The 11,985-nt window shown below is 45.9% G+C and overlaps 1 protein-coding gene across 1 annotated transcript; it reads right to left on the reverse strand.

Annotated features, from left to right (window-relative positions):
• Nucleotides 1-2,667: 2,667 nt before the first annotated feature.
• On the reverse strand, nt 2,668-9,780 carry CUNH19orf18 (chromosome unknown C19orf18 homolog). The gene is made up of 5 exons (XM_070000802.1): nt 9,541-9,780; nt 8,087-8,188; nt 7,153-7,252; nt 4,118-4,284; nt 2,668-3,110 (listed from the first exon to the last, which is right to left on the reverse strand). The coding sequence occupies exons 1-5, from the start codon at nt 9,662-9,664 to the stop codon at nt 2,995-2,997; spliced, it is 609 nt and encodes a 202-aa protein (XP_069856903.1). The 5' UTR covers nt 9,665-9,780; the 3' UTR covers nt 2,668-2,994.
• Between the last annotated feature and the right edge of the window lie 2,205 nt (nt 9,781-11,985).

An 11,985-nucleotide genomic window follows, 5' to 3' on the forward strand; every position in this document is an offset into this window, starting at 1 on the left:
CTCCGCCCCCTCCTAGCTCCGCCCCCTTCCCCATCCCCCATCCGATAAGATGGCAGCCAGGCAGCCCGTGGCTTCCAGCCAGTGGCTGACCCATAGGCCTGCAGCGCCCCGCCACCGCACCTGCGGTCACGCGTGGAGAGGGGCCGCGCGGCGGGAGCACGGCAGGGCCTGGCCAGCCTTTCCCCTTCCTGGGAGCTGCCATGACCACGGTCACCCGACCGGACGTGGGCTTTGCGCCCGACATCCCCGGGGCCTCTTACCGGGCCGGGTTCCATGTGTGGCCGGGGCGCGGGCCCCGTCCAGGGTCGCCTACGGCCCGGGGCGGCGAGGACGGGTCGGGCCGCCCACCCGGCACGGGCGCCCCGTGAGGCCCGAGTTGACGACGCCGGGGGCGGTGTCGCCAGAACCGTTCTGACAGGTAAACACCGCCAGGCGGAGCGCCCCTTCCCGAGCCCTCGAGGGCTTCCATTGGCTCGTCTCGCCCGTCGTTGGCGCGTTGCATTCAGGGAAATGTAGTTCACACAGCACCAGCGGTGTTCCGGGGGAATTGAAATGACGCCGGCGAGCACAGGTTACAAGGGAGGAAAAACGCCTCTTGTGGATGGGGACAGAAGGGAAAGAGTGAGGGTGACAGTGTCCCAAAAGAAGTGCACTCTTGACCTGAGATGCAACTGTAACTGCACATCGCCGTTATAATAATAATAATAATAAAAACCTGTTTAATGCTACTTGGGACCATGATGTGACGGCAGGCCGCCTTGCCGGACCGGGGCACGGCTCCCCGGTCTCCCCCCACCCCTGCTCTGGTCACCGCAATTACAAGGCCTGATAACGGACGTCTCACACTCCCTGCACTGGTAAAGCCTCTCTCCAGTTTGGACTCTCTGGCCTGTAACAAGGTCACATTTCCTGTTGAACAACTTCCCACGTTCTCCACTCTGATGAGGCTGGACTCTGGTGTGAACTCTTTGATGGCTACTGAGGCTGGAGCTCTGACGTAGGTTCTCCCACCTACTCCACATTCATAAGGCTTTTCCAAGGCAAGGACTCCTGAATGACTACTGTGGTGTTGACCACCATGTGCCCACCGGTTGAGAAAACAAAACTTTAATATACTTTAAAATTGATTTTGTAATTTCAGAAGGTTACATCTTATTAAAGTATAAGTATGAAAACTCATACTAGCTTTGAGATTTATGAATTGCATTACTTGCATCTAAGAGGTACCCCTCTCTTCTGCAACATTTTCTTTTTAAATCTTGCCTTTATTGTTTCATCAGTTGTTTGCTTTTTATGTCGGTTGTGGAGCTTGAACTCAGGGCCTGGGTGCTGTCCCTGAGCTCTTTTGCTCAATGTTAGCATTCTACCACTCTGAGCCACAGCTCCACTTCCAGTTCTCCGGTGCTTAATTGGTGATGAAGAGTCTCACAGGCTTTCCTGCCCTGGCTGGCTTCAAGGTCCTCAGATCTCAGTCTCCTGTGAATGCTATTATTTGTTGATAAATATTTTTACCTGCCTTGCCACACTGTCTCTCAAATGAGGGAGCTGCTTCTCAACAAGCATCTCAACAAGTGGGTAAGGAGAGCAAGGGAGTTACTGAAGCAGCTGCTCTTGCAGGCCTGTAGCCATTGCTCAGGGAGATGAAGTTTGGGAGGACTGAGGCCCCAGGCCAGCCAGAGCAAGAAGTGAAACTCATGGCAACAAGCTGGCCAGACGATGGTCCCTGCTTGGGGACAGTTCAAGTAGTATAGTGCCTGCCAAGCAACCTGAGCACAAACTCCAGCACTACCAGTACTGCAAGTATGCATGTGTGCATTCACATATACACGAATACATATATATGCAAGTGCTGCAACCCTGTGTCCACCCAAATCTCTCTTCTCTCTTCTTTCCCCTTACCAGAATCCACCCAAGCTGGCACCCTGATCTTGGACTTCTGGTTGTCAAAACTGTAAGGACTCTCTTTTTCCTAAAGTCACCCACCATATGTCATTTGTTCTAGCAGCCTCTCTGAGAGACTTCCTGGGCTGGGACTGTTGTCTCAGAGATGGTGTGGCTTTCTCCTGGGGGGAGGAGGCTGAGGGAGAAGCACTGAGGGTGGGTCCAGGCTGTAAGAGTGTGACTCAGGCACAGTGCCCCCCCATCTACCAGAAGGTCCTCTCCCAGCTGCACCAAGCAGATGCAAGCTGTCAGCTTTCTTGAACTATCCCAGCATCTAGCTCACAGCACCATTGTTCCCATATTACATCCTATTCTTTTTTTTTTCATTTTAATTTAGGAAGGATGGAAACAAAGGAAAAGTCAGGAGACCTGAGTCTAGCTTCATTATTATTTTTTTTTTCTGCCAGTCCTGGGCCTTGGACTCAGGACTTGGGTGATGTCTGTAAGCCTATTTGTCTCAAGCTAGCACTCTTCCACTTGAGCCACAGCACCACTTCCGGCTTTTTCTGAGTAGTTTACTGGAGGTGAGAGTCTCACAGTCTTTCTTGCCTGAGCTGGTTTTGAACCATGATCCTCAGATCTCAACCTTCTGAGGAGCTATGATTGCAAGCGTGAGCCACCAAGCAACTGGTAGCCTCATTTTTAAGACAACCTAATCCATTTTCACTAATAGCATAAATGGGACCTCTAAGTCATATAAATGTAGTCAATAGGAAATATCACTGGGAAAGTTTTGTTTAATGAAAGAAATTTGCTGGCACAGTCTGGAGGACTGGCCAAAGAAATTATTTGAATTTCTAGTCAAAACCAGAGAAGAAAATCCTGACTGTTTCTCTTTCACCTTTAAAAGACTTGGATTCTGTTTTCCAGCTGAGGTCTATGAGCGCCAAGAAGCAGCCCGGGCCATATTATATACATTTATTTTCTGTCACATCCTTCCGACGCTTCTTTCTGTACAGTGCTTCTCTGGGAGCCAGTCTTGCTCATGTTCTCCATCCTCTGTTATCACTACAATTGTTCCCTCCGCCTCTGCTGGCACATCCCGCATCTCCCTCACAAACTTTCCATTGTTCCACTGTAAATGTCATTCTTTATACTTTGCGTCGGTAAAGCTTGCTGTTCTCTCAATTTCTTCTTTATGCTATTTTCTCTCCTTTTTGCTCTAATAACTAAAATGCAGAGACTGTGTTATTGAGATGATAGTAAAGGAAGAACAGGAATAGAAGACAAAAGGAGTGGGAAGGGGGAAGCATAGACAAAAGCAATAGGATTACCAGAGATCGTGACTACTGTTTGACAGGTGACAGGTTTTTGTTTTATTTTACATTATTTTCTTATACTCAGGGCTAGTGCTTTACTAACTTGACCCTCACTTCCACCTCCTTATTTTTGGTTTTTGAAATTAGGTCTCTGTGTAACCCAGGCTGACCTCAAACCCATTCCTCCTGCCTGGGCCACTAAGTATTAGGATAACAGACGTGTGCCAACCACACCCAGATGACAAAGAATTTTAAAATTAATTTCCCACTTCTTGTATTCAAGCTTTACAAATGCTCAGCTGATAAGAAAATGACATTAAAATTTTTTCTCCTGCTGGGCGCCAGTGACTCACACCTGTAATCCCAGCTACTCAGGAGGCTGAGATCTGAGGATCTCGGTTCCAAGCCAGTCTGGGCAGGAAAGTCTGTGAGACTCTTATCTCCAATTAACCACCAGAAAACCACCAGTGGCACTGTGGCTGAAGTGGTAGAATGCTAGCCTTGAGCTGAAGAGCTGAGGGACAGAGCCCAGGCCCACAACTGACAACAACAACAACAACAAAAAATACACAACTTTTTTTTCTCCTGGGAATGGTAGCAAACACGGGTGATCTCGCAGCACTGCCTGTCTTTTTTCTAAGTGCAGGAATAATGTCACAAGAACAAGTGTGTGTAAAGGAAAGCTTCACTGTGGGAAAAATGTTGTTTCCTAAACGTTACCTTAATCCTTGGAACTGTCCTCCATTAGGGAACCAATCTGTTTACCCCTTGTTTGATTGTATGAAAACAGCTACATTTGTGGAGGTACAAATAAGTATCTTATCTCACTTATTACTATCTTTGAAAATCAAGCCATTCATTATTGCCAATTGAGCTGTCTTGTAACCTTGGGTCTAACAAGCCAAAGTGTTCTCTACCTGAACCAATGAACTTTCCCAGCTCCTTTTCATTCTCAGGAAGCAGGTGAGCAGACTCCTCCAGACCATCGTCCTCAGAGCCCTCCTTCTCATCGCCCAAGAACGGTATCTCCACATTCTCATAGAGCATCGCAAGCTGCTGGCTTTCCTCTGACTTCACCAGTAGACTAGAGGAGGATATAGATGAACTCAGGAGCAGTTTACAGGAATAGTCAGGCTTTAATTATGAGACTTTCTGACCAAAAAGGGATGGTTTGAGCTAGGCACTGTGGCTCACACCTGTAACCTAGCTTCTCAGGAGGCGGAGATCTGAGAACAACTGTTTGAAGCCAGCCCAAGCATGAAAGTCCGTAAGACTCATGTCCAATTAACTTCCAGAAAGCTAGAAGTGGTGCTGTGGCTCAAAGTGATGGAGCACACAGGGACAACACCCAGGCCCTGAGTTCAGGCCCTACAACTGACAAAAAAAATGGTTTGTACATGATAGTAGGTGAAGGAAAACAGAGGGGGCATGGAGGAAGAGAGAGAGGGAGTATACTGGTGGGGGCTTGAACTCAGGGCCAGGGTGCTATCCCCAAGCTTTTACACTCAAAGCTGGCACCCTTCCACTTGAGCCAAAGCTCCATTTCCAGATTTTTGGTGGTTAAAGATGTAAGTCTCATGGACTTTCCTGCTCAGGCTGACTTTGAACCCTGATCCTCAGATTTCAGCCTCCTGAGTAGCTATGGTTTACAGAAGTGAGTCACTGGCACCCAGAAGAAATACTTTTATGTCACATTAAACATAGAAGAGCTCAATTTTCAAAGCTGGTCAACAATTTCTGCCAAGAAATAAGTTACTTCCAAGGAATGGATCAAAGCCAGAATTGGAGTGAATGACTCACTCATATAGGGCACAAAATTTAAGGAGCTGACAAAATGATTCCACAATCAAGCCAAATCATATTCCAATGTAATATGTTAAAAATAAAAATTAAGTTGAGTGCCAGTGGCTCATGACTATAATCCTAGCTACTCAGGAGGCCAAGATCTGAAGATCATGGTTCAAAGCCAGCCAGGTAGGAAAGTCTATGAGACTCTGATTTCCAATTAAGCACCAGAAAACCAGAAGTGGAGCTGTGGCTCAAAATGGTAGAGTGCTAGTATTGAGCAAAAGAGCTCGGGGACAACACTCAGGCCCTGAGTTCAAGCCCCCTAACCAACATAATAATAATAATAATAATAATAATAATAGCCCAGAAATCCATAATGGACAAAATGTCAACATTTTAAATAAATACAGGTAGGTATTACTGACTTTTCCTTTAGCTCAGACTTCAATATATCTTGACCTGTACTTAAAATGTTGACTCTTGGGCTGGGAAGGTGGATCAGTAGCAGAGTGCTTGCCTTGGATGCATGAGGCCCTGGCTTCGATTCCTCAGCACCACATAAGCAGGAAAAAAAGCTGGAAGTGGCACTGTGGCTCAAGTGATAGAGTGCTAGCCTTGAGCTGAAGAGCTGAGGGACAGTGCCCAGACCCAAATTTGAGGCCCCATGACTGGACCCCAAAAAAAAAATGTTGACTCTTTTCATGGTGGATACTGTTTGACACTAATCTAAAAAAATTTTTTTTTTGTTTTTTTGGTCAGTCACGCGACTTGAACTCTGGGTTTGGGTGCTGTCCCTGCACTATTCAGCTCAAGGCGAGTGCTCTACAGCTTGAGCCACAGGACCATTTCCGGTTTTCTAGTGGTTTATTGGAGATAAGAGTCTCACAGACTTTCCTGCCTGGGCTGGTTTTGAACCGTGATCCTCAGCTCTCAGCCTCCAGAGTAGCTAGGTAGGATTACAGGCATGAGCTACCAGCACCTGGCTACTACTAAGTCTGTCAACACACCCGAGGTGGTGTCTTGCTTATGTCCGTGTGGGGAACAGCTTTTTCTGCTTAGTGTGGAAGTAGATGTTAGTGTTCTACATTTTGCTGATATGCCTACCTGCTTAGGTCTGCGTGACTTAGCTAAAATACACACACACACACACACACACACACACACACACACACACACACACACACACACACACACACACACACACACACACACACACACACACACACACACACACACTCTCTCTCTCTCTCCTATTTTCTTAGGATTAGCTTATTTGTGTTCCAAGGAGCAGTGATGGAATAAAGGGAAAGGCAATCCAGAAGTATGCAGCAAGGTGAGAAGAACTGCCTGGTCACAAACATTAAAACCAAGGCACAGAGAGAGAGAGACAGAGACAGAGACAGAGACAGACAGACACAGACAGACAGACAGACAGAGAGATGTAGCCTTGGGTCAGAAACCTAAGGGGTCCTCCAAACACCCGGGAATAAAGATATTTTAATTCAATATTTTTATAAAAATCTGAAACAAATGCAAAAATCTACAGTAAGTCAAATATCAATGTTATAAATAAAGGCAGAATCCAACAGTGCTTCTAAATGTTAAGGGATTTTTCTTTTCCAAAAAATACTAAAGCAGCTGAAAATGTGTGTGAAGAATAACGACATCAGTCTCCCAAAGGCCAGGGTTTTACACTTAGCTCCTGATGTTTTCTAGTCTACTAAATTTTATTCTGTCCTGTTTATTTCCAGTTATACCATGACTCAAGTAAGTTCAATATACATTTTGAAAAATGCTGGACAGCAAATTCATATTATAATAATTTAGCAATTATAAGCATCGTCACCATCCTTTTTTTTTGGGGGGGGGTTCAATCATGGGGCCTGAACTCTGGGTCTGGGTGCTTTCCCTCAGCTCTTCAGCTCAAGGCTAGTGCTCTACCACTTGAGCCACAGCGCCGCTTTTTTCTTTTTTTGCTTAAATGGTGCTGAGGAATTGAAGCCAGGGCCTCATGCATGCAAGGCAAGTTCTCTACCACTGAGCCACCTTCCCAGCCCCCCCCCCGCACCCCCCCCCGTCACCATCCTTTGACACCAAGTAATTCCCTAGCAAAGTTGTTGTACTGGCACTTAAAGGTGGCCAGCATTATGTGGCACAAACTTACTGTATTAGATAGAAGACCAAAATGCCACATACAAGGGCAATGCTGAGAGATGTACATGCAATGAAAATTACTTGAACAAGAACAGGTCTGTGTGGAATTACTGCAAAAAAATGGAAAGAAAACAAATTCTCAAAAAATTTCATCTTAGCTGTGTCTCTTCTCAGTAAATATGTTAATAACACTGTAATTACAGAGAAAAAATAGTGAACAAAATCAGAAATATTTTTAAAAACAACACTGTCAAAAATTTAAAATCCCGAGGCTAACCTGGACACAATAGCCCATATCTGTAAGCCCAGGGACTCAGGAGGTAGAGAGTAGGAGGATTGTGGTTTGAAGCTAAGCCCAGGCAAAAATTTGTAGAAACCCCTGTTCCACTCAATAAACCAGGCTGAGTGGCACACTCCTGTGATCCTGGCTACAAAGGTGGATATAGGTAAGAGGATCCTGGTCCAGGCTGGTCCTGGGCAAAAACACAAAAAAACAAAAAAACAAGACCCTATGTTAAAAAAAAAAATCAAAGCAAAGGACTGGGAATGTGTCTAACGTAAAAAAGCACCCGAATAATCCCTGACTCCCTTCTGGTGGCCATCTCCATTCTTGATATTCTAGTAGATGTTCTCAGTAGATGTCAGTCCTGAGAGTAGCACCTAACACCAGTAGTAGATGTACCGGCCCTGCAATACCTGTCATCTTCACACAGGCATGCATTGAAGGACCAGTCACCTGCAGATAGACTGCCCTTATACTTCATCTATATACTGACTCCACCATCACCCTGAGATGTACCAACCACTACAGAAACCATCCCCTTAAACAGGGCCAACACCTGTCACCTATGTAGCTGAGGGAAGAGTGGCATCCTATCACTCTCAAGTAATGGTGCTGGAACGAAAGGTGATTACAGGGCAAGTTAGTAAGGCCTTCTAGGCACCTGCATTCCAAGAGTCTCCAGCCCTTGCAGCTACTGAGAAGGTTAAAAAGCCATGGCTACTCTTTGTAGGCTCGGGTATATCATCCGTGCTGTTATCTGAAACTTAAAAAAAAAAACACAGAATTACTATTTGTACAAAGTGAGCCAAAGAACAATTACCAAACAGTTACAAATGTATGACAAGAAAAATGAGGTTTTATTGCAACCCAGCCTGACCTACGTAAACTGGAACTCTAAACTGTTATATAATCTTGCATTGTCATTTTTTCAGAAAGGAGGTAAATGGGATGAAATCCCACATTTAGGCCTGTGTGCAGTTACTTTGAACAGCCAGAAACTAAGTGGATTGTAGATTAAAAGTCAAAGCCATGCCCTGGAAGAGGTCCAAGAAGACCTCATTAATCTGAGAATAATAAATCCCTTTACCCCTGCTATGTTGAAGCCCTGGCCTGCCCCAGGCTGTGGGTACACCTCCTGAAGGCATGAAGACAGAGGATGCATGAATGCAGCTGGCCTGAGACTCTCCCAGTTGGGAAAGGAAGGCAGAAATAGTCTGTTAACAAACTTTGTTGAACATCTTGCTTGTGACAGTACAGTAAGATGAGACAACGAATCTCTGACCCAAAAACTAACCAAGACCCCTTACCTGATTCAGCTGTATCAAAAGGGTAACCAAATTGGCAGCCCTAATGTAGCAGATGCAGGAAATTTCAGGATACATCATTATCAGAGATGCATCTCCATGGAACTCTACACAGGACAGGAGTACCCAACCAGAAAAGCCTAAATAAGATGTGAGAATCACAACGAAAAACTAATTGGGATACTCTGGAAATTTAAGACTGAATTAATCAGGCTTACAAGGAAATTCACCAACGCTGACCTCAAAGCCCCTGAGAACCTGCATATAATTGATACAACTTTTGGTGGTCAGAGTGCCCTGTCATCAAGAAGGTAATCGCAACAGGTAGAGGAAGCAACTTATTGACAACTTATTGACATTGTTTAGAAGGTTTATAATGCTTGATAGGAACACAAGTGGAAATCAGCTGTCTTTTATGTACCCAAGGAAAGGGGACCCTCTAGAAATGACATATGGGTGACATACACCTGTCATCCTAGCTACATGAGAAATATAAAAGGAGGTTCATCTTTCAGGATACCTGAACATAAGCATGAGACCCTATAGAAAGAAAGAAAAAAGAAAAAAGAAAAAAGAAAGAAAGAAAGAAAGAAAGAAAGAAAGAAAGAAAGAAAGAAAGAAAGAAAGAAGGGAGGGAGGGAGGGAGGGAGGGAGGGAGGGAGGGAAGGAAGGAAGGAAGGAAGGAAGGAAGGAAGAGGGGTGTGGTAGAGTGCTTTGGCAAGTGCAGGCCATGAATTCAAACCCCAATACCACTAAATTAACAACAGTAACAACAACAAGCAAAGCAAAGAAACAGCTGTCAAGAAGATACCTGACAAGTTCGTTGTGTCTTCAGAAAACTGGGGTTCATCTGCATAAGCCAAATGTAAATAAGGTAGGCATTCCAGCAGAAACAAAAATAAAACTGTGAAAGAACTCTGACCCTTATGCTCCATTCTGAAATCATCAACCCTTCATCATATAGATGAGGGAAATATTTAGCTGTAGTCCAAGGGCCTGGAGAAGCTCTGCTCCTGGCAGTGCTTGGGTTCCTGGCTGGAGCCATCACCGTGAGGTCAGCTTCTGTTGCTGCAGTAGAATTGTCTTCACGGAACCAGGTCAGCCAATGAAAGGTGTCCCGACTCGGGGGTCCTCAAGTGGGGTTCTGCTTGCAGGTGCAGACACAAAAGAGAGCAGGTCCCTGCCTGCAGAGCATGAAGACTGGGGAGGGGAGTCAAACACAATGCTATTCATATTGATACAAAAGGCAAGTAAAGGAGGAATTATCCTGAGGTGAGGGAAGGACACAGTTCATCTCTTGTCTCCTAGATGTTTGAGCCTCATGGTCATTTAACACCTCTAGTTCAGTTCCCAAATGTGCAAATTACAGGAAGAAAGAGAACCTACCTCACAGGGTTAGTTATTAAATAAAGCAATCTGTGCCTAACTCTGAAAAGAAAATAGGTATTGAATAGATGTCATCTCTAATCAAGTCAACAAGAATTTTGTTCTCACAAATCACATCCAGTACCACATCCAAGATAACATCCTGGATCCCAGCCAGGACTGCCTTCGAGGAAGTTCTGGCTGCTCGACAGAATCACCTGCATCCTCAACTCCGTCTGCCAATGTCATCAGGGCACAAGACTGGGTCCTCACTCCTGGCAGCTTTGCCCGAGCCCTGCCCAGATGGTCCTGTAACTCCAGACCTTGATGGCCCTCTACCTTGTGTGTGGTTACCCAGGCACAGAAAGACAAATAACCAGACCACTGGCTGAAAAAATACAGATTTCTGGGCTTATGAATCTGGGGAGGGGAAGATCAGGGTTCTATCATTGTAAGGAGTTTCCATGAAATTTTTAGGATGAGTTAGAGGAGCACAGATAGCTGGGCGATTCCCAGATGGAAAGCCAAAGCAAGCCCCAGATTCTCCACCAAGAAATCGTCCCACACAGTGGCACAAACCTCTCTCGCGACTCCCTCCACCGCCCAGTGCCACCAGGAAGACCTACCGTGAAAGCAGGTACTTGCCACTGCATGCTGCCTACGCTACCTGAACCAGGATTGTCCTATGACATCACAGGGCAGGGTGGTTTCCAGGGCAAAGACATACACGTCTGGAGATGGAGGGGGGGCCTCATAGCTCAAAGCCAGTGCTCCTAGAAACTCCCTGCTTCCTCATCGCCTCACTTCTGCTGTGGATCCACAGGTTGTGCCAAAGAGTTCCCAGCACCCCTCACAAAGCCACACTAAAGCCCCCCACATGCCCTCACTCTTGGAATTGGCCCTTCCCCCAGAGTCCCCTCACTTCTGGGTCCAGTAGGCCACACTGCAGCACTCCCAGCATGCCCTGCCTTCTGGGGTCTGTCCACAATGACTCACTAAGCCCTTCCAGTTTCCCCTTGCACTTCTGGTGGCAGTACTCAAGGTCACACCAATGCGTTGCTCTAAGCTGATGGCCTGTGACCTCCCTCACTGGACCATCTGCTCAAAATTCCTATTCCTTCTCCCCATGGCCCCTTCTTCAGTCAACCTGTCTCCTCACAATGGATCCTAATTGTCTAACCAGACTTCTTCATATTCCAAAGGGAAATTAGCTTTCATTTACCAGAAATCTGCAGTCTTCGCAGTGATTCTAGACTTTTTGTCAGTCATGGGGCTTGAACCCAGGATCTGAGCACTGTCCTTGCACCTCTTTGTACTCAAGGCTAGCATACTATCACTTGTGCCACAACACCATTTCTGTTTTTTAAGTGGATATAAGAATCTCACAGGGGGGCTGGGAAGGTGGCTCAGTGGTAGAGCGCTTGCCTTGCATTCCTGAGGCCCTGGGTTCGATTCCTCAGCACCACATAATCAGAAAAAAAAGCCGGAAGTGGCACTGTGCTCAAGTGGTAGAGCACTAGCCGAAGAGCTGAGGGACAGCGCCCAGGCCCAGAGTTCAAGCCTCGTGACCGGACCCCAAAACAAACAAAAAAAAAAAAAAAAAAAACCAAGCAAAAAAAAAAAAAAAAAAGAATCTCACAGGGACTTTTCTGCCTGAGTTGGTTTTGAACTGCAATCCTTAGATCTCAGCCTCTTGGGTAGCTAGGATTATAGGAGCAATCCACTGGCAGCCGGCACACTCTACCACTGTGAGCCACAATTCTATTTCCCACAGTGGTTTTAAATGTCTAACCCAGACTTCTTCATATTCCAAGGAAAATTAGTTCTCATTTACCAGAAATCCGCAGAGCTATGAGTTCACAGTGATTCTAAATGTCTAACCCAGACGTCC

This window comes from Dipodomys merriami, unplaced genomic scaffold, assembly GCF_024711535.1.
Source record: "Dipodomys merriami isolate MVZ:Mamm:240054 unplaced genomic scaffold, mDipMer1.0.p SCAF_57, whole genome shotgun sequence".
Classification (NCBI taxonomy): domain Eukaryota; kingdom Metazoa; phylum Chordata; class Mammalia; order Rodentia; family Heteromyidae; genus Dipodomys; species Dipodomys merriami.